The sequence below is a fragment of the Centroberyx affinis genome, unplaced genomic scaffold, assembly GCF_046629955.1.
Source record: "Centroberyx affinis isolate AG114_WGS23_722 - 3 ecotype Tasmania unplaced genomic scaffold, CSIRO-AGI_Caff_v1 ptg000498l_1, whole genome shotgun sequence".
Classification (NCBI taxonomy): domain Eukaryota; kingdom Metazoa; phylum Chordata; class Actinopteri; order Beryciformes; family Berycidae; genus Centroberyx; species Centroberyx affinis.
The window spans coordinates 134,724-157,930 of NW_027279151.1; the positions used below are offsets into that span (position 1 = coordinate 134,724).

General features: G+C 41.0%; 2 protein-coding genes across 3 annotated transcripts; one reads left to right on the top strand and one right to left on the bottom strand.

Moving 5' to 3' along the window:
• Positions 1 to 3,516: 3,516 nt before the first annotated feature.
• Positions 3,517 to 7,803, top strand: cep72 (centrosomal protein 72). The gene is made up of 14 exons (XM_071517504.1): positions 3,517 to 3,622; positions 3,909 to 4,036; positions 4,114 to 4,306; positions 4,415 to 4,523; positions 5,023 to 5,183; positions 5,325 to 5,374; positions 5,466 to 5,508; positions 6,025 to 6,219; positions 6,335 to 6,510; positions 6,668 to 6,761; positions 6,883 to 7,061; positions 7,158 to 7,284; positions 7,390 to 7,501; positions 7,720 to 7,803. The coding sequence occupies exons 1-14, from the start codon at positions 3,547 to 3,549 to the stop codon at positions 7,781 to 7,783; spliced, it is 1,707 nt and encodes a 568-aa protein (XP_071373605.1). The 5' UTR covers positions 3,517 to 3,546; the 3' UTR covers positions 7,784 to 7,803.
• Positions 7,804 to 8,613: 810 nt separating this feature from the next.
• LOC139642579 (tubulin polymerization-promoting protein) lies at positions 8,614 to 22,978 on the bottom strand. 2 transcript variants are annotated; one of them, XM_071517478.1, is made up of 5 exons: positions 22,923 to 22,978; positions 17,387 to 17,467; positions 16,205 to 16,540; positions 11,001 to 11,154; positions 8,614 to 10,886 (listed from the first exon to the last, which is right to left on the bottom strand). In XM_071517478.1, the coding sequence occupies exons 2-5, from the start codon at positions 17,398 to 17,400 to the stop codon at positions 10,677 to 10,679; spliced, it is 714 nt and encodes a 237-aa protein (XP_071373579.1). In that variant the 5' UTR covers positions 17,401 to 17,467; positions 22,923 to 22,978; the 3' UTR covers positions 8,614 to 10,676. The 2 variants fall into 2 exon arrangements, with proteins under 2 accessions (XP_071373579.1, XP_071373578.1); XM_071517477.1 differs by lacking the exon at positions 22,923 to 22,978 and adding an exon at positions 18,070 to 18,086.
• Between the last annotated feature and the right edge of the window lie 229 nt (positions 22,979 to 23,207).

The window sequence follows — 23,207 nt, forward strand, 5'->3', positions numbered from 1 at the left end:
TCCTTACCATCACATATCCTCCTTTCTTAGATGATGACAATCTGACATTTCAGCAATTTGTGTTCTCCGCTCACACTCCATCTGTGTTGTCAATGACAAATCCTCCCATGCAGCCCTTGTTCTCAGAGCTGCAACAGCATCCCAGCACTGTGCAGCTCCTGTGTGACTCCCTCGCCGCCTGTCTCTCTCCTCCCCTTTCTCCTCCTTTTCCTCCTCCTCCTCCTCTCCGCTCTGCTTCATCCACAGGCTGCATCTGCAGTGGGCATGCTCAGTGCAGCTTCCTGACCCTCTGCAGTGGTGAAGCGGTAGATATGGAGATTGATTGGTTTGGGGGTTCACACCGACACCAGCAGCCTGAGCCAGAGCCGGAGGAGAGGAGCCAGGTTCCACATCTGATGCGTACTCACATGGAAGGGACCAGTAACCAGTGTTTGCAAATACCTTAATCTGATAAGTGGCACAACAATAAGACAGTTTGATATGATCCAGGAGATTTGTAAAGTTACATAACTGGAGTGATTTATCTGATAAACAATGAGATAATTTATTCAAGTTCCATGTTTTTTTTTCAGTGAATATTATAGGTTGTAGTGTTTGTTAACAAAATGCAATTAAATACATAGTCAGTAAAACAATACATTCCATGAATACCAAGCAAAGACATAATGATCAAATCTTGTCACAAACATCTATAAAACTATAAATGATGTTCAGAAAGCCCTTAGTCAACGTTGCCCTGAAGTTTGACCAAGGCTTTGTCCCAGAGATGGGCAAAGAGCCACGGATGCTTGTATACTGCAGTAGTGCTGAAGCAGTTGCTCACAACTCTTGAATCCTGGGACACAGAATCTGCAGTGTCCAATCAGAATCTCTCTGAAGAATATTAACATCTTGCAAGGATGAATGGAACATATACAAAATTATAAACACTTCATTTTAGTGAAACAGACATAGTCATTTAACGTCAACACAGCAGTATGCTGATAAGTATCAATAGGCGTGATGAGGTCAGAGTCTGGGCGACTGCAGACATTTAGATAGTAATACTGCTGAGGCTGCAGAATGAGCAGGATCCAGAGTCTGAGGTGACTGGCTGTTTTGAAAACCAGAGCGTATTCACACACTAAAACTATTAGCAGAGATGTGTCCTACAGTAATGTGTCAATGGCCTAAAGTGAGTACAGGCTGCTGACATGGAAATGTGCATAAAGGAGTGGCCACATGCCAGCTTCACCACAGCCAAATAAAATGCCCTAATAAATATCACCAAGGCACTTCTGTCATGTTTAGAAAGATCATTGTTGCACAGTGTTTGCACAGTTTTCTGTGGTCAGTCTGTAGCTATGCTACTGCTTTAAATATGCAACATGCAAAAATATTAAGGTACATGCAATCCATGTATCGCTGTTTATTACACACTCCTGTACATATGTCAATAATATTTGCTGACATGTGTACTTCATAGGCTGCACTAAGAGTATGTCTATTGGGCTCCCTGAATAATAAACTGCTTTGTTCACTTAACAATGGCTTGTATTCAGTCCTTGTACAAAAGTATCTTATCCTCTGGTGCATGGGACCTCCAGTTTAGAAACTGACATCAACATATAGGTTAAATCTCCGCCACAAATATCACAAAATGCTCCTGAGTCAAATTAGACACATGACATTTCTGACTTTGTTCGCTCTGACAGTTAGTAGCTCCTGACACAGTGCATAAGTTAACACAGATCATGACTAATCACACAAGTCTCTGTTGATTTATGAAATTCTTACAGTACATTGGTCAGTCAGTCCCACACCCTGACTTCCAACAGAAACTTGTTAAGGGCCTGTGTGGAAGCCCAGCAGCCTGCAGACATGAATCCTTTCAAAAGCCACTCCATAAGTCCTTCAGTGGCAGCTGGAGAGATGAGTGGAGCAAAAGACTTGGTTCCAACCCTGGGAGCCACAAGCAACGGGAGGCTGAGGGCCACACTGCCGAGGGCCCCTAAAGCATTACCAGCAAACAGGCACACCGTCAGGGAGCAGGACAGGGATGATAGGGCCAGGCAGCGAGTCATCAGTGTCAGTGCGTCTGCTGACAGCCAATCACAAAGTCCCACGAGGAGGCAGGAGCCGCACAGAAGAATATGGGCCGTGTTGTGGTCTTCGCTGAGCCACAGGAAGCCAAAGGAGACCAGAGCCGGAGCCAGAACCTCACTGGCCCACTGTGTGTCGTTCTGGAGGGAGGTCAGGTCTGAGCTGGGGGGACGCAGAAGGCAAAGTCCTGCAGAGAGCCCGAGCAGGAAGAGACCTAATGAAGGAGCCCTGTGATCCTACAGAGAGAAAGCAGAGAGAGGCGGGGCAGTAAATGCAGAAGCAGTACCGAAACCACGAGGTGAGATTGCCAAATGTAATACATGGCTGGATTCAGTGTTTACCTAACTTTTCATTGAAAGTTTAAGCCCAACTTTCATGCTTCAAACACAGACATGTCAGCTATAGGCTCAATGTCCAGAATTGTCATATTTAACATGAGTAACATATCCAAATTAGTGCTGTTTTAGCTCAAGAATATCCAATAGGAAAAACCTCAAACCAAGATGTACAGGAGGCTGAACATAAACAGTTATAATGTAAACATTTTCTGTGTTAAATTGGCTATGCTATTTGAAGGATCTGGCCAACAATCTGAATCTCCCTACCTTGAAGAGTTGATATGATGAGTACAGCGCTGTGGCAGACAAAATGATGTTGGAACATGCTGTTATCCATTCTGTAATACAGGAGGCCATTGATCTTGAAGTCAAGTAACACGAAGAAGACAATTCAATTCATGAACACAGTCAGGATGTTGGCGGTGCTTAGTAGCAGCAGCAAACAGCCAAAGTTGGACAGGTTCAAACTAACCTGTATAAAGTTATGGAGTAAAAGTGTACTATTTGTCTGAATTTCGTTGAATGTTTAAGCTAGTCGGTGGACAATACTGAACACAGAGGACAGCACCAAACTTGAAGTAAAGAAACACCGACCTAGACCGCTGCATGTTTGTTTTGACACGTGACGAAGCAGGATATGGATAGAGCGCATGCTCACAATGCTGCCTTCAGGTGGTCCTCGTAAGCTCCTACTTTGGACTTTACACGTTCTTGCTGTTCTAAATACTTATTTATTTACTTCATTTATTTGTTTATTTATTTATTTACTGGAATAAAGATACAATAAGTATACAGAAAATCACCAATTCAGAAAAGGAACCAGATCGTAGAGACCAGAGATAGACTATTTAATGATCATATTATTAGAGACAGACAATAACAGCAACGTTTCCAGCATGTGTGCATGCACATTGAGGTTTGCTATTGGAATATTTATTTGTGTGTATGTGAAATTTGCCCATACTTTATTAGCATAAGTCATTTTATCCATCACTTTTACCATCGATTGTTGACACGGCTCGGGCTCCGCCTCTTGCGTCACATCTCGGCACCTCCGGTACAGTCGTATTACATTATACAGCCTACTATTCCGACAGCACGTGAAGGCAGCACAAGTTCGAAAAGTATGGCGGCGGAGTGCTTGACAACAATAACAGAGCAATGGATACGGGACAGACTGCAATTAAAACATCCATGTCTTGGTAATGCTGCTCCCGTGAACATACCTTAAGATGTAAACAATAATAAAATCTAATATATTGAGGTTCAAGACGTCACGTTCAAAACTTTTGCTGTTATAAACTGTCGTAGCTAGCTAGTGTACTAGCTAACCAAAGGGGAAGGGAATGATGGGCCTAGCTAAACTAACGTTAGCTACCTAAACCACCTACAATACCACCACCTACTGTACACCAAATCTGCAGGATCAAACTTATGTAATGTGCTTCCTTTCCACCTACCTAACGCTAATGTTATGCTCTTTAACAGGAGATGTCAGGTCACTAAGCCTTCCTGGAACGCACGAGGAGAAGATCAGACATCTTGGAACCGCACTGAAGAACTTCGTCCGTCTGAAGTCCCTTGATCTCTCCTATAATGTACTGGTCTCAATTGAGGTAAGCGCCGCCCTGAACTGTTAATATAATGATGAAGTAAATTGTTTATTACTGAAACTTTACTCTGTCCTTCTAAGGGGGTGCAGCACTTGAAAATGCTAGAGAGGCTGAACCTGTACCACAACTGCATCCCCTCCTTTGAAGAGGTCAAAGTGGTCTACCAGCTGCCAGCTTTGAGAGAGCTGGACCTCAGGCTCAACCCTCTGACGAAAAGTTATCCACACTACCGTCCTCACCTGGTGCATGCTATGCCCAATTTACGCAAGCTAGGTAAGCTATATAGCCACATGAAGTATTCCCCCACATTAGGGTTTTAAAGATTGTGTCACATCTCAGGTCAATTCTCAACCCTACTAACTGTCTTCCATTGCTTTCTAGATAACTGTCCAGTTAGAGACACAGAGCGGAAAGTTGCCATAATGCAGTTCTCCTCTGCAGTTGTGCCTCAGCAGAAGAGCCCCACTCTGAATCGGGCTACTTACCAGAGGTATATGGATTGTCAAATGCTCAACTTCAATGGGTTTATATGTTTCAGCTTTCATTTTACTAGATAGAGGGTTCCACTACAGATCTGGAACACATTGAAAACACATCGGAATTGGTCTTTCTGGGTGTAGAAAAGTATGGAGAAAGACAAAAGTAACCAAGGGAAGGTTTGGAAATTGTTTTGTAATTGCTAATTTTCCTCCACACTGTGCACACTGCTTCATGAACGGTACTCCTCTCCATTGTATTATATTCTTTAAATAATGAGATTTAATAATACCATTACTAGCTTTCAAATAAATGATGGGAATGGCATGAGTGCACTTAATTTTGATGAAAGTAGCCTTATAAGGAGAAGTGTAGTTTTGAAATGTCAAAAATGTTAGAGCCCTGTGTGAAAGAAACTTCAAACGGGAATTTTTTTTTTCCTACATGCAAATTTTATTCCTTGCAGCTGTCTGCTTGAGTGACATCTTTGCTATCTTGTTTGTGGTTTGCAGAAGCAGTGATCAGAGATTGGCTTCAATTGGCCGCTTAACCAAGAAGCTCTCTCTCCTTGATGACACTGATGATATTGTGTTGAACTTTGTCGCTAATGGAGGCCAAAGTGAAACTCAGGCTCTCTCTGGCTCGTTCCACAAGGACACAGAGTCACAGTTTAGTCACCTACAGCAAGGTAAGATTTCAAAGTCCACATGCTATTTCACTAATCAAAAATAAAGCATCTTGCAGGCCTACTGGGTTCTGTTTTGTTTTCAAATAGCAATTCATCTGCATCTGTCTTCTGTCCCAGAACCCAGAGAGGAAGAATCAAAAGATGTTTCAGATCTGGAGAGTTCCCCTCCAAAACAGGTGATTTTTAGTTATTTTAGGTCACAGATTTATATCCACAGATTTGAAATGCAGTAGTACATTATTGTATAAATCTGCTCTTTGCTTTTAGGAAACTGCTAAATCCATCCTCAGGTATACCCAGACAAAATATGGTAAGTTGTGTGATGTGTCATTTTAGCAATCTGCTGTACTGAGAATGAATTGGTGATATAGAGTGATATATAAGTAGGAGACATTGACACCACAGGAGTGAGACTTTGTGGTGCAATGAGGACACATTTCATGGCCTTTTAAAAAAACAGGATAAAATACAAATTTTCATGAAATGCAGACAGAACATCTTCAGTTATCATCTTAAAGGATAATTCTGGTTATTTTCAACCTGGGTTTTAGTTTTTGCCCTCATGGAGTGCTGCTGTCTAGCACACACACACACACACACACACACACACACACACACACACACACACACACACACACACACACACACACACACACACACACAGGGCCAATGGTAATCTCCATCTCTTTTCAGTTGTTGACTGTGTGTAAAACCACCACTAGATGGAGACAGAGGTCAATACTTGTTTGTTTTGGCTCATGAACTCAGATCAGGTTATTGGGGGGCAATTTATATTATTTATTTATTGTCATTTGTTATTAACCAGATTGTACCCAGTCCAAAGTGCCACAAATGAAAGAGCCGTCTCAGAAAAAAAGTTCTACCTCATTAAAAGTGACTGAAAGACCAAAGGTGTCCTTTGGTCCCTACGTAGAGAAACGCAGACAGAAGCAAAAGGATCTCCCCAAGCAAATCAGACTGGCAGCCAAGGGACATTTTACTGCTAATCCTGGTAAGAACTGTACATCTAGACCACACAGAATCCCTTGTTTAGGATTTATATAATGCATATAGAATGAATTTCACTTTGTTTACATGATGCTGAATGTGTGTCTTCAACATTTTGTAAGATCAAGATCACCGCCACAGTTCCCCATTAATGAATATTCGGCCTCCCAGTCCAAGAAGTCCTGGCTTGAATCTGTCTGACCCCTCCAACCCCATCTTGCATCCTCCGAGACTCTCCTACTCAAGCTTCAACAAGACAGCAGGGGGCTTCAGCCTGCCACAAAAAGATGAACAGAAGAAAAGGGTAGGAAATAGGAAATAAAGTCTTCTTTTATTATTCACTTATTGAATCAATCATTTCATTCATCCATTCACTCATTCTTCCTACCTGTACAAATCACATTTGACTTTTTGCAAGGTTTCTTTTGTCACGTCACCTTATCCCTGAATCTGTGTCCCAGGGTAGTTACAGAAAACCACTGGAGATGCTCCTCAACCTCGTGGACAAACACTGGACAGGAGAGAGATCACTCCATCATAACAACAACTTCCTCTGTGAGTTGCAGCCTGGTCTGGGTATGCGGTATCTGGCAATCTGAGCCCGAGATGACGAATGCCATCTCGTCGTGTCTATTTGTAGTTCAGTCTCAGGACATTTCACCACTTCTGTTTCCAGCTCAGGCAGTCCAGATCCTCTCCATGATGGAAAGTGATATCTGCAGCCGAGAAGCTGAGGTCAGGACCTTGAGAAGGGAAGCTGATGCACTGAACCATCAAGCGGCTGAACGAGAGGAGAAGCATAAAACCGAAGTCCATCATCTGTCATCTGAACTGGAGGAGGCTCACAGCACGGTTGTGAGTGGAGCTACAGTAGCAACAATGTGCAGTAAATGCATCACTCAAGATAAATGTGATGTACATAACGTCTTCATTGTGTTTACTTCGATACAGGGCAAATTGAATGAGCAGTTGAGGATTGTCTTGGAGGAGAATGTGGCTCTACAGAAACAGCTGATCAAGTTAGAACAACAGTATCTCAAGTCTATGATGAAAAGTTCTCCTATTACTCAGATTAAGGGTGAGTGAAAAGCACTTTAAGACAGAACAACAATGGCAGATATGAGTATTCATCCAGCTGCTGGTTTTTTCCCCTCTATGATACTTTCTGCTTGCACATCCATAGAGGCTCAGACAGAAGTGGAGGAGCTGAGGAAGGAGATAGAGGGGCTGAGGGAGAAAGTGCAGGAGGCTGAGAAAGTGAAGGAGTTGGCAAATATGCTGCAAGAAAGCCACAGGTAAGAGGATGCTACCATATGGAGACAATGGTTAGATGATAGTAATACCCCTTTTGTTTTTTTTTGTTTTTTTACTGTATCTGCAATGAATCGGATTGATAATCATAGCTAATGTTATATAAATATCAGTCCTGCTTCTTTAGGCGTCTGTGTTTCCCTACAAAGACCGACTCACTTGTACTCGTTTATGTAATCCGACTTGTGTTTGTGTGCTGCAGGTCCCTGGTGGCTACCAACGAGCGCTTGCTAGGTGAACTGAAGGCAAGTGGGGAACATTACTGAGGGTTTTGGGGAAGAAGAAGCACACTGGCATGAGTATAGAAGAGCACAGCCGGGCCGATGCTGAGCAACATATCAGCAATGCAATAGCTGCATGAGCTCCAGCAATAACAAATGGTTATTTTCGTTCTTTTTGCTTTTACGATTGACCTTTTTAACTTGTCCCCTCTACCCCCCTTCTCCCTTTCCTGGCAGATTTATCTCTGTTGTTATCATGATTTTAAATTATTTATAAGTCACTGCAGTGTACATTTACATTTTTGTATTTATTAAGTTTCTAGTTATGTTGAAAAATATAGTGTTTATTATTTCAAAAAAATATGTATATGCTCTGTTGGCTTGGTGATGTAAACAGTAGTAGGGGAAGGGCAATTCATTCAAGAAATGCTGTTTATGTGTATGTGACAGGACTGTTATGTTAACAAATGATTTTTTGGGGAGGAAATGTTAATGAGAGGGTCAGAATCTCAGAATGTATTTCCTGGATCAGTGGCAAGATTGTGTCTCTCAGGCTTTTTTTTTTTTTTTTTTTTTAGGTCAGTTGTGTGTCTCCATCTCCATCTGCCTCATACACTGCAATGGAATGAATGCATCTAGATTCCAGCTGCACTATGACTTTATTTATACCTCTGCCTTAGGGCTGGACAGCTACACACTCTCACTCACACACAAACACTCTACGCTAATACCAGAACAGCACAAATAATGTGGACGATAAATTGAATGTGTATGTGATTTTTATGTTTTGTTTTGTTACCTAAGTTATGTGGCTACTACTGAGATCCATAAGAATAGCAAATACCAAAGTTTTGATTGGCACCCCCTAACCTACCCAGCAGAGGCTCTGGGGTGTTTTTTTTTTTATTTTCAATAATGCACTACAAATCATGAACACACATTAAAAGGTCTAAAGAACAAGAAACAAAAACACACTGCATGCACCAGGGCACAATAGTACATTAAAAGTTATTTGAAAAAAATAAGACAATATCGTTCCTCCACATTAAAGGTGCACAGTATTTGGCATTAAGCACACAAGACAGATCGTACTGGAGATACTACAGCAGACTCTAAAGTAGACTAAAACTAATACATTGATGGCTGCTAGTTTTCCACTCGATGCATGATTCTTCATCAGCTGAGGCTACAGATAGTGTGACATGAACACCATGCCACTATACTGGAAAAATAATGTCCTACAAAAGTATATATCTTGTTTGCAATTTTCCCTTTCCCTCATATAGTATCTAATGATATGACACCCTGTTTTTTTATTTAGTTGAATTTGTGCCTCAGATTACTTAACAGTACCACGCATAAAAGGTACTCAAAATCTTATATACAGACAAATATAATAGCATTGGAGGGTGGCTAACTTTGTAGATGCATAAGTTGATACGCATTGATTTGAAGCAATTGGATATTCTAGGACTAACTTCGGTTTACATTGGTTTTGTTTAGTAATGTTCAGTGTCCAACAATGTCCTTTACATACCTGAAAAGTTAAATCTTCCATGATCCCACAATTTATAGACTTAATATTTTCAGTGAAGATAATTTAGTCCATCCAGTAGTCTGTCCTCAGTACAGGCACAGCAGTTCAAAGAAGACATGACAGATGTTAGGCTAATTCCTACTATAGTCTATATGCTTCTGAATCAAATGCAGTACACACAACATGCACAAAGTACAGCAATTACACAGAAAACATACAAAGCCAGTGTCATAAATTAAGCCATGCGGCTATAAATTTTTAGAAATATACACAGTCTTACCACAAATATATTAGAACTATATAAATCTGACAAGGAAATATAAGTAAAATGTTAAAAATACAATCTTAAACAACTGAGCTCATCTTCTATTGTAAGAGTTTCCTCCTTCAGCTGAATTCATCAATTTAGTGTTCTTGCAGAATGCATGTTATCAAAACGGTTTGCATACAGGTTCATGTTTGAACAATAAGATCTGAATAATCAAAAAGGATAAAATACATACAGTATATCTTATTGAAATGAAATTTGTAACTTACAAGCAGGCCCATTTAAAAAATTGGTATGGTAAGACTTTTGGTTTTTACATATTCAAAAAAGCAAGAGGGATGTTAAGACAGAGGTAACACACGTTCAGTCTGACAGAATTAACTAAATTGTATTTTTCTAAGCATTCCAAAACAAGTAGACAGAAAAATTTTAATATCCTATTCAGGTTTTAGCTGAAGGCAAACTATTTTGAAATGACAATATGTGTAAACTTAAAAAATTAAGAAAATGAACAGCAGATTCGATTAAGACACTGAAATTCATGACCAATGGACGACAGACAGTGTTGACGATGGAATTATCAATCTTGGTCTTACTATATACATTGATAATATCTGTGTCAATAATTTGTGCCAAATAACATTGAAACTCAGCAAAATAAATTAAGAATGCATTTCTTCTATTTCTTCTTGAATATGAATAGAATAATTTCCATGAAAAAGTGCAATGTTGTTAATTCATCAAACTGTTGTCCCACTTTTTTGTTTTTCTTGGCATGTTGTTCATTGTGCTTAATAAATATTATAAGGCCCTATCATAACATCAAAGCTTCAGTATTCATAGCATAACACTTTCTCTCGTTTGTTCTCTTCAGTGTTTGGCAGTAACTTGCTATCAGATAGGAATGTACCAGCTGGTGATGACTTTGTAAAAATAGATGTAAACAGTTTTCCAGTTCTCACACTTCACAAAGAGAGGAACTCAAAACATCTCTCTCTCTCACACACACACACAAAATAGATGGGTGGGAAAATATATGAAATCCTATTCTTTTGTGCTTTCGTTGAGTATTTTTTTTTTAATAGAAAATTATCCTAGTAGTTGATCGAATGTTTATTTCCTTATCTTCGCCCTCACATCGGTTTGGTGAGGGGGGGTTTGGTGACTTTTTTTTCATATGACCCTGCATGTTTGTATCCCGAGACGTATCCAGACGTGTCGACCATGTCTACTCGTCCCGCCTTACCCTTCCCGCGGCCGGTGTCGTCAAAACGCTCCTTGTGCGACCCTGTAAACTTGGTGGTGTCCGTCAGACGGCTCACAGTCGGAGAAGCCACGGCTCTCTGCGAGGAAGTGTACAAAACATTTGAGTTTATTCTACAATTCTTGGGTCAAATGGATTTGATTTCTAATGAAGTCACTAATATTCACTGGAATGATGTTTTCTTGAGTCTTACCGTGACTCCTGCTATGATGGGTGCCTTCCCCTCAATCAGCTTGAAGACCTCCGCCTCAGCCTCCTCTGCAGGCTTCTCTTTATATTTCTTCCTGGCCAACTCTCCAAGTGCGGCCTTGAACTCGTCAAATGTGATGGTGCGACAGGATTTCTTCCTGAAATGTGAGGGGGGGGAACTTAAGTATGGGATAACACTTGTCACAGTATAGCATGTAAAAGATGAATCGGCTGTGGTTAACGCTGATCAGTGCCTCCAGGGACCATAATAAATGTGCTGTGGTCGGGTTAGGCCTTTTACTATAGCCTCTCAACACAGTTTGAGAGCCTGAAAGGAGACCAGACAGTAATAATAACACAAAACCATGTGTGATCACTTCAACATGGCAGATGTAAGGACACAGCGCAGAGATGGTATCCTGATGAGATAAACAGAAAACTTTCACTGTTTGGATCTTGTCTCCCAGTGTGTCCCGATCCTTATTGTCATCTGAGCAGCTCCACAGGCTTACACATACGGCTGTAGGCTGTATACATGACCGTCCCTTCACATCATGTTTTATGTCGTGTTCTGTTGCATACTGTATATAACAGCAGACTGATTTAGACCTGGTGAATGCAATCAACGACCTGGTAGGATAGAAAAACAGGACTCTGGGACTGGGTCATAGTTCTAATTGTTGTCACTAATGACAATACCATAACACTGTACAGTATCTCAGTCATGAGCCAGATCAGCCTCATCAATCACTTTCACCCTCTGAGAGAGCTACAGTTGTTTAACTGGCCATTTGCCAATTTCACTTCCATGTTAAAGTGCATAGTAACAAACACAAACAGCCATTGCTGTGGTGATAAATCACCCAAACAACAGTCTATAAAGCCTGCAGTCACCCTGGGCAACCTGCTGTCATAGCAACAGCTAGAGTAAACAGGGATGCTTGGGTTTATTATTAATTTGACTCCTTCAGTGACTGGTTTTGTTTGGGCTATCCGTCAGTGTTGAACATTTGAGAGCTTCATTCCTCTGCGCCTGTTCCATGCTGTCTAATGTCAGAAGGGAAACTGGACTTCCAGATGCCGCCTTCTGTCCAAGGAAGACAACTATCTCTCTTCAGCAAATCCCCCCACTGAACTACTAAACTCAGGAGTACGCAAATGGGTAAATAAACAACAAATTAGCACCCGAGGAGGCTGTGATGAAGTTAAAAAAAGACTAAGCTTAGAATAGTAAGAACTCAATAGACGCAGATAATGCAGTAGCTATGTTGTACAGTACATAGTCAATATGGATGTGATACAGTACTGTATTGGGTACAGCTGTATTTCTATACAGGTCATGTAGAGAATGCTTCTGTCCAGCCTATCAGATCATGTTCAGTGATGAGGAAGTACAACCAAAGCCTGGCGTATAAAGTCAGCACAAGATCATGCTGGTAATTAATTTGTCCATGGCAGATTTCTGTCTCATCCATAGTTTATGCTGTGGTATTCTGCCCCAAGCAGGCAGACAGCACAGCAGAGACTCAATGTGTTACAGTAGACCTTCATACCCAGAAGAAATAAGGATTTATTCTGCCATATTGTCATTAGACAGTGCTCATTAAGCTGTTTAATTCTTCATGTGCTAGCAAAGAGCTTTGACTCTTGATTAAAGGGAAAGTCAAGATCTGCATCTCTGGCATGGCAGCCCTCCCCAGCTCGGTCAGCCTGGAGTCAGAAACAGCTCAGAAACGAGCCCCTCCCCCAGCCCATTCCTCTCCTTATCCTGTGTTTGGCTCCGAAATGTACACACACCACACGCTTTGTTAGGATTCTACTGTACTGTGCTGCTGAATACAGCATCACCGACAATACAGAGCTGTGGAGCCCCTTCAAACTGCATTGTGGACTGTGCAGGATCCTGATTAGAACCTGCAAGACTGCAAACAGGAGTCCAGGGACCTGATGTAAAAAATGTTGCAGTTTCAACATTAAAAAAGTGCATGAAAAAACGGCGGAAACATGTATATGCACATTTATTCTTAGATTTATAAAATGCTGTGTATTGTGTTTTCTTATTATAGCTCATCAATAGAGGGGAATTTATGCATATATGAACAAGCTTAATATCCACACCACAACTCCCCCAGTCAGCAATTATTGTTCTAGAAATGCCCCATATTTCTCTGTCTAATATTTAACATCCCTTTCAAGTCGTCCTTGCCAAGAAAATAGAAAAATGTATAGAGCAGTAAACCTGAATACCCATTGCTATGCCAACTGTGAAGCTGTTGATGAGGTTGACTAAAAGTCCAGAAAAAAGAGGATACTTACTGGCATTACAAATGAAAAAAAAAATATGTCAAATGTTAAGAAGTAATGGCAAAAGTAATGAGGGAATGTTCTGAAGTTTGCTCATCATCAAGGGCCAGAAAATTGGCATGACCTCTAAATTCGCTTTCTTGCCTGGTGATTGTCTTCCAGCACTGCCAAAGCAGTCATTGTCCATCATTATGTGCAAAAATTATGTGCCACAATGGCAAGAATTTCAGTACTGCCATAAATGTTAGAGCTTAATTCAATTTTCCTACAGTTTTTGAGAAAATGCTTAGAGGAATGAGATATCTAAACTAAAGGACAGCACTGCATGCAAGAGCATTAGAACAACTGTTTTGTTTTTGGGTTTTTTCAAGATTATTTCTTTAGCGGTTTTGCTTTTATCTGATAGTCAACAGTAGAGAGAGACAGGAACGATGGGAGAGAGAGAAGTGGATGACATGCAGCAAAGGTCTCAGGCCTGATTCAGACCAAGGACTTTGCAGGTTCATGGTATCTGTCATTCAATCATAAAAAAAAATACTCGAGCACTCTGGTATTCTTGCTACTTCACTTTATCTGGAAATAATTGCCAATGTTTCAGTCACAAGACCTTCATCAGGGCTTTCATAAACGATAGGTTCATGGTCTATGTCTTGGCCAACTGAGTCACCTGGGACCCAGAACTACTGTTTGGAATAAGATATTGTCTCATGTCTTGTCTTCCCACAGCCTCTGGCCCATCAAGATTTATAAAGCATCAGACATATAAATAAACAATTTTCTTGTTCAATTTCATCCCTGATTTCTGTTTTGAATTTACAAACAGATATCTAACATCATAAGATATAGGTCATCCCATGGAGCACTGAAGCAATATTTGCGTCTCTAAATATCATCATCATAACACTATTTGAACATGGTTTAATTACTCTAAATAAAGCCAGTCAGGAGAGGCATACAGTGCATTAGCCGACCTTTACCATTCCGCATTGCTATATCCCACAACCAACTCCTGTTTAAAATTTGTGGTTGGTGTTATGAATGTGCAGTGGTACACTGTCAGGTTTGCTTTTTATGAATCCCAAAACTCTGGTGGAAAGATGTGCATTTTTGGTTATACTTGCTGTTTATGCATGACGACCCTTAAAATTATAAACAAGCATGCATAAAAATAGTCAAGTGGTCAAGTCTCCTGCATCTGGAGCCACATGCATGCCCTTAGATAGCCTAGCATGAGACAGAAACCTGCCAGAGATTTAAGATCCCAGTCAGTCAGTCCCAGTTTTGTGGATATATAAACTGAAAGGACTACACCTCTTCTCCAATTGTTTACTCAAAAAATACATGAGAAAAGCTTCCTTATAGAATACTGTATCTTTAACAAGCTCTCTTTTGTGATAATCTCAGGACTAAAAAAGTTCTAAATAGAAACATACCACTAAAAACCATTTTGGAATCATAACTTTTTAGTGTATACACATGGTGACTGAAATTGCAGTGCAGCGACACACAAGCAGAAGATGGAAAATCTACTAAATCAATGTGAGATTCCCAAGCAGACCTCTTCCATGGCCTCTCCACTCCTGCAGCAGAGGTTGACTGATGACTGGCTTCCAGCCACACTGTTCTATTCTGATGCTGTCTAGCAGAATAATCTTTATTCACAACGTTAAACCAGGATAAAAAAAAATTCAAAGCTTGTTCGTGTATGAGCGAAGAGCTCCGAAATGAAAAAAACACACAATACTAAATTATAAAAGCCCCGTCCTTTCTTCTTAAACCAATGGAATTATTTGGCTCTGTGCCATCTAGGAAACAGCTCTAGCTGCATTAATAGGACAACACTCAATATAGTGGAAGATATCTGGCCATGTCTTTCAAGGTGTCCTAAGTCCATATATTTTCAGCACACTGACATTCTCGTACACTTCAACAGAGCTGTATACATCAAAAAAGGGGTTTTCTGTGGTGAAATGATATTGAGGTCACTGCTTATTATTAGACTCCACTTCACTTAAACCAGGCAGTAAAGGATGACTCCATGTGGCCCGAGGAGAGACAGGATGAGCCATCCTGACCCTTAGCTCTGGCTGCTGTTACTGATGGACAACTCCAACAGGGCCTTAATGTAAGTAAGAATAGCATGTATTATTCCAGTGTATGGAATTCAACAACTACCAAATATGTGCAGTTGAGTTGTCTCTACTATGCTGTTCTATGCTTTGGGAAATTACCCATCACTCAACTGATAGCTTGACAGTTGCTACAGGTTCACATCTTACACAACAAATAGACGAAGCCTTCATTGTTCATTCATACAGTGCAATCTGGAGCTAACTGTCATCACTACATCCGTGTTCTTGCAAGCACCGCGCCACCGTGTTGCTGTCACATCAGTGGCCTTCTGGGTATGCAAGTCAAGAGCCTGTAGTCAAGTCCGCCACTACAATAGTAATGCAACACTAAGTAGTAATGTAACATTAGTGTCAAGCCTGTGGTCAGCTCCACTTATCAGAAGCCATTTATTAACACGAGAATTAGTCATGGCTCAGCTGGCTTGGTCCAAGATGTTGGCACAGTTAGTGAATTATTATAATAATTATGGACTACTGACAACACATTTTGAATAATTCAATTATTTAACTGAAACAATGAAAGGTAAAACCCCAAATAGGATCAAATCTATACATTATAGCTACATTTTAAAAAGTATAATCAAGAAGATAAATTTCCACTTTTACCAGCATTAGATTTACACTGGTGTGTGTTGAGTCTGGCTACCGCTGCAACATCGCCCCCTCTGTTGAGACCTGGCTTCAAAGATGTGCCTTTGTGGCCCCTGATAGACATGGACCTGGCAATATTTAGCATTTAGTCAGAGCACAGTGAGGTTGGTGTCTGTCTTACTTGACTTTGCTGAAGACAATGTCCACGTCGGTGAGGGTGATGTTTTTGCCATCAATGACACTGCAGTCCTTGCAAAGTTTGGACCAGTTCTTGCCATGCATCTCCTTGCCAGTGGCGCGTGTGTCACCATGGATGGCAAAGCGCCGAAATGACTCCTCCAAAGCGGTGATCTCCACCGGTGTGGACGACCCTGCGCCTCCTTCGCTGGTGCCGTTAGACTCGGTCGAGAGCCTTTTGGACGCCCGGTCCTTGGAGTGGTCACTGGGCGGCCGTAAGGGAGCGCTGCTGATGTTGGGATGTTTGGCTGTCTGGACCTTAAAGTCATCTATGTTGTCTCTGAGAAGGAGGAAACAGACATCACCTTCCTGTGTATGTGAACCATCACACTGACATTAGAGGTAGGTATGACAGTTTAATTTGGGCTGATGTCATGGGAATCATGTTACATGCAATTACTGAAGCCTCTCTGGTATAACTGAATACTCAGAGCACAAGTTGTGCTGAAAGTACAAGTTATGTGAGAAAAGCAGTCAGTGAGGCAGTTAAGGTTGCAGCTGTACAACCTGGTAAAATAGTTCTAGTCCAAGTTATCCAGATTTTCAGGAAAGCCTAAAACCTCACTGCATTTGATCAAAAACAATATAGAGGTACAAAGAGAGAGGAGACAGAATATTATCCTGTAAATCACAGCTTGTACACAAGGGGGGAAGGGTTTGAGTAACAAGAGCTTTCCGCAGAGATATCCATCTGATCTGACCCTGTTCTGCAAGATTTGTTGTAACAAACTAACTCTTCTCCAGAAAGAAAGCAATGGCTCTTGCCCTAGGGCCAACACACAGCTTGCTAATTTGTCTTTGGCTCTCCCTGTTGTAAGGTGGCTCTGTGCTACGGGCAAGCTTAGACAGTCTTCAGAGGTGTGTTGCTGTGCAAATGCTGCCTGTGAATGGGCAGATGTCTTAAGTGTTCTGGCACAGAGGTGAGAGTTATAAATAGATCTTTGTAGAATTCAGGAGCATGCTAATCAAGTGCCAGCAAAGCAGATGGACTTTCAAACCGACACACACACACACACACACACACACACACACACACACACGCACAATGCAATGTTGTGCATATGCTCTCACACACACACACACACACACACACAAACAGATCTTACAGAGCACTACTAAAACTTACTTGTGGTCTGCCATGCTGGTGTAGGAATTTGACTCCCTCTGTACACTGTTTGGATTAGCTGACTTTTGTTTTCTCTTTGTGCTGTGGAAAAGAAGAGAATGAAGGTGAATGTTGTGAGGCAATGTGTTTGTATGTATGTATGTATGTATGTGTAAGAGAGTGTAGAGGGAAAAAGAGAACTGAAAATGCAAGCGTTGTTCTTCAAAGCAAACTACATCTCCACTGCTCCTCCTCTTACTCATTATCATCACTAATAACAACTTGCTTCCATGCAGCTATGTTAAATATTTCATAATATCATGCATTCAACAACTGCAAACTGAAGCCTGGTTTTGCTCGTTCTCCTGTTAAGGGAGTGTTTTTGAGCAATGATTCCCCTACTCTCTCTTGCCTTGATGATTTCATTCAGTCTGAGGACAGGGATTCCTCTGTAAAGACATCATCATCCTGATTTGCATCTCCACATACAGACCAGCAGCATTTCACCTTCTCAACTTGGTCTCACACTTGGATCACATCTGAAGGGCTTATTTGGTCAATCTTCATCAAGTAAGAAACAGGAATTTGCACATTACTGTCAAACTAGTAAAAAGAAAAAAAACACAAGCCCCTTCTACTATTTATATTAAGATAATGAAACACTGAACTATACTTGTGGCAATACATGATGATTCTCTGCTCACCTTTCAGCTGTTCCCATAGTTAGCTCAGCATCGTTCAAGGATCTGTGTTGCCATGGCAAAGTACACCCCAACAAAGTCTCTAAAACAATCTGTCAGTCGTTGTATTGGCTCTCGATAACAAGTATAAGACGCAAACTGCAGAGAGACGTATTCCATGAGCTAAACCCTCTGCTCCAACCAGCACAGTTTCAACAGAGTCCCTCTTATTTTCACATTGCCAATATACTGCTTTCACTCACACCCAGTGGCACCATGTAAAGCAAAGGGTTTTGTTTCCAAGACACAGTTGCCAACAATCACAAATGTGAACTTGCAAAGTACAGGCAACACTTACATGGGTACAAAAGTCCCAAGATTGACCCTGCAAAAGGCTATTATATTTGGCATGTCAATCTTAGAAAAAAGAAGAGATTATTAATCTGTATGAATAATGGCATTCAGAGCTATGCACACTGGGAACCCATTGTCCAATCCTCCTCTGTCTGACCCAGACCCATGCCCATGTCTTCACACAGACACACATGGTGACATCGCAGAGTACCACTATTGATGCCAGGGGTTTGATAGTCATATGTCATCGAGGACTTAGGCCAAGACAGACAAGATGGACAGATTCAGGTTGTTAAAGCCCCGATCATTGATTTATTGAGTATATCACATGCAAATTGAGTAAATCACATGAGGGGTTTTAGTTGCTAGTGGAAAGTAATCCATTTGCAACAATGAGACACTTTCATAACTCAATATTATGCTTAAAAACTATACTTACAAGCTATACAAATAAAAAACATTTCCAAGCTACGTTTAAAACTCATTTAAGCATTCACACACTCTCATCCCTGGTAGCAATACCATAGTGGGGCAATGTGACACCAAGAGTGACACTGCTTATTTTTTGTATTGTGCCTTTAAGACAAAGTGATCACACTCTCCATAGATCATCATGTACCTGGGTGTGTATGAGGGAGTAGTTCAACTATATGGACTGCAACTATGAGTCCAGAGATGCTATGTGGAGGATTTACAAGGATTTAATTTAATATAAATTTATATATCATTAAAATGTGTGGCATATTCTAACGCAAGGGAAAGAAAACATGTCTGTCATAACAATCAGTAGCTATTGAAATCTGCTTTGTGGTTTCATGTGGTGCAGGTTTCAAAGTTCTTGGGCTCAATTTCATTCAAATCTAAGAAAATGTTTCTGGAAGACTGGCCGTTCATATCAAAAGTATGTAGGAACAGAAATCGTAATATGGGCCAAAAGAAACATACACAAAATTACCTTTACTACATTTTGCAGTTGGTCGGCAGTGGTCTTGGTTATCATTACATAGACATACTATATAGATATTACTACAAAATATTATATCTGATGAATGAACCTACACTTAATGTGCCACCCTTTCTTGATAAGTCAGATGTTGTGGGCAATCTTGTCTTAACTTGCATTACATGTCACCCATTTTATTGCACAAGCTCCCACTCATTCACTGGAAGTCTAGTTGCAATAGTAATACATACAGTAGCTTCCTGTAATGTGCATACTGAGATTTAGTGAGTACTTTATTGACTTTATATTCAGTGGCCATCCTCAACCCTTCAATAGAGTACTTGCTCTGTTATCCTTTGTGCTTCAATGAGAGCAGCAAAATCAATGTGCAACAAAGGAATCTTTTCACTCTCCTCCGATTTATAGTCAGTAGTCTCAAGTGCCTCAAGTCCTCAATACAACAAGCCCCCTCAAATCACACCATGGTCAAGACTAATGAAGAGCTAACCATGTGAGATAGTGTTAAGTCTGCACAGAGTTCAATGGTTTGGATTGCAATGGAAAACATACTGAGATGATTAAAAATGTAGTTCTCTGAAAGTAGAGCTTCTTTTAATGATTATATTAATGACATTTCTGAGTATAGACAGTATGCAGTGGAGACTGACATCATTAGTAGGTACAGTATATGCCATAGCGCACTTACTCACCAGGTTTGATTTAACATTGCATGTCTGTGTAATTCAAAGCTATGTATTCTGGTTGATGTGGTTTTGGCTACATTACCACTGTGATACACAAAAAAGATAATTATACTAAGTGAATGACCATGGTTTGGTCTGGAATGGTTGGAATGGTTTTGTCCTGTGCATATTTTTCTGTCCCACTTTGCCAAATACAAAAGGGAAGCCATTTGGTTAAGGGCAGATCTCAAGAGACAAATCTGTCACTGGATGACAGCGTGCTTACATACACTCGCCTTCTGGCGATACATTGCACAGATGAGTGCTTTAACTATAAATTGACCCATTTTGAACTGCATCTATTTCTAGCAACAAGATGCTGCCATGGCTGGAACATTCTATTCATTCTCAAGAGAGGAGATCAGCCAGTAGACAATATGCAGACTGAAATACTGAAAAACTAAATTCTGTGGTCAACTGTTAGTTTGGCAGATGGTGTTAAACGCACAAAATGATGACACCATTGACAGAGTGATTTGAGATGTATGTGTGAGGAGCGTGTTGAGCTGTAGCCTACTCCCCCATCATGCCATCATGGTGACTGGGCATGCAGAGATCCCATCTGCTTTCTATCTAGATCACTGTCCTGTCCGGGCAGCTGCTCTGGAATGCAACCTCGTCAGCCGATCATAATAATAGAGAGACCATCATCACCACACCAAAACCCCCAGTCTGCTCATGACTGACCTCCATCTGACAAGTATGCCATGTCTGCCAATTGACTGGGAAGGCTAAGTATACTAATGAATGGGACAAGCACTGCCTAACGGTGATCTGGGTCAATCAGGAGACTTGTTTCACCATTGTACCATCATCGACTAGCCCGACCTGACTCCACTAGATACAACCTCTCAACCATTTCACAGTCTGTCACTGTACCACTTCTTGTCCCCCACTCTTTCTCTCTCCCCAAAGAGAGAGGGACAGAGGGCATTACATCACCACGCTGGCCCCCAGGTCTGAAGTCACCACACTGTCTCCCACAGTCCTCGCCTCCCTCCACCCGCTAACAGCTCTCCTAGTCAAGGACCAAGATCTTGGCAAGCATTGTGCTATAGAAACAATATGTTTAAAACAAGCTACAGTGGTTATTGTTGGCAGCAACAGTAAGCCAAACAGAGGTATAAGGCAGTGTAAAGAAGGCCTGAGGGTCCTCATGCAACCCTGCGATTTGTGATGAATAAATGATGCCCAGGACAGCAGAAGTGTCCCTGACATGGCTCAGATGGAGAAAGGCCTGTTGAGCCAATAGCACATTAGCTCTGAGTAAAGAGTGCTGTTGAGGATTTTTTTTGTTGGCCAAAGTCCAGACTCTGTGTTATACAATGTCTTCACCTTACCTCATTAAGGAATGTGGAATTAAGAGACCTCGTTTTGTAATGTTCATAAAATTATGTAAATGCCATATAGTGTCTCTATTTCAACTATTGCTCACGCACACAATGGCAACTATTCCCTGATCTGAAGGTCAGCGTGAAATGGTTTTGTATAGAATAATGTTGAAAATGGAGTCAGACTACAGTATTTCATTTTGCCCAGAAGCATACCCTTTCTTTTGTGAGCCTGACCTGAATATGAGTTCACTCATCACAAACAAAATAGACTAATTTACACACTGAGGTTAATTGTTTATGACAGAACCCAAAGGCTCTTGGACCAGTGCACTGCAACCTAGAACAGGGAAATCTGGGACAAACTCAGGCGATGACTGTATCTTCTTCTCATGCATACCTAATTCAACATATGGGGAGCACAAGGCTAGAAAGCCATGAATTGAACACAAATAAACAAATTACCTTTCTTATGGCTGAGGTGTACTGTCTTTCAACAGCACTGCTCAATTCATAATGTATGAATCACTATTCCTGTACTGGTATTGACCAATGCCAAGAATAGAATCTAATGTTAGTCTTTGCATTACTCATCATTCACATTTGCTATTAATCAATCAATACATCAAAATAATGAGTGTACACCATATTGCTCCATGTTTCCATCATTAAACTGAATAGATTTTGTGCACCATCTGAGCATCTTTCTGAAATATGATTCATACTCATCCAATAGAATCTAAAAAAAATCCCTCACAATAGAAAACACTGAGCTACATGCTCCAGGAGGCTAATAAATGAGGCCAAAGCAGTTTTTCCACACATAATTATATAACTACCTGCATATCCTGGCAGCTGCAGACACAGGGCAAATGTATTGTCATTCATCACTTCTAGACGGTAATGATTGGACAACCCTTCACCCTGGCCATCATTGGTTAAGTTTAAAAGAAAAAATGAGAGAAAAGGCTAATGTTTATTTTACTTGACAGTGGTGGACTTGTTGGATAAACCAGTGTCTCGGCGTGTTACTTGCGCGAGACGTGTTACATAAACTTGCAAATGCTGGATTCATACTGAAGCGGTGGAATAAGAGTCCACGTGATCATTGTTATTGTCACGCTCACACCGTCTACAGGCAGCCCCTAATGCACATCTCTCAATGCAGAACATTTCAGGCATTAAATCCGATTTACCTATGTGCCTGATCAACCGAGAGGTCAAAGCTCACTGTCATTATGTCTCACATCTAATAAAACAAAAGCAAAAGCCCTACTAAAGCAGTTCAAAAAGACACGAAAAAACGAAACCATAAGCCAGTGAAACATCAACTGAATTTCCGTAAACAGCCAAATGCTGTTTACTGAGCTATCCTAACCCTTCTTCTTTGATGCAGGCAGCTGTAGTCTCTAAACACGTCGATCTACCTTGAACCAAAACAAACAAGCGACAATATGTTTCCACGACTGAGGAGCTTATATTGCCATATTATATTTTAAAAATCACCTGGTGACGTAATTCTCCGCCGTCTTCTTGTCAGTTTCACAGAGCCATAATTGCTCGTCGAGGAGCCGCGAAGACACTGTCCTCGCGCTGCCTGAGCTCCGGTATGCCTGATGGTTCAATCCCCGAGAGATGCTGAAGCGAAACGAGCCCGCTGATTGGCTGCAGACTAGTGCGGCGAACTGTTTTCTTCTTGCCTCGTTGCAGCCAAATACAGTATGTGCCACTTATCAATGATGGTGCCACGGCCTTCACTGGATCGCAGACAAATGCAGTTCAAGCTCGAAG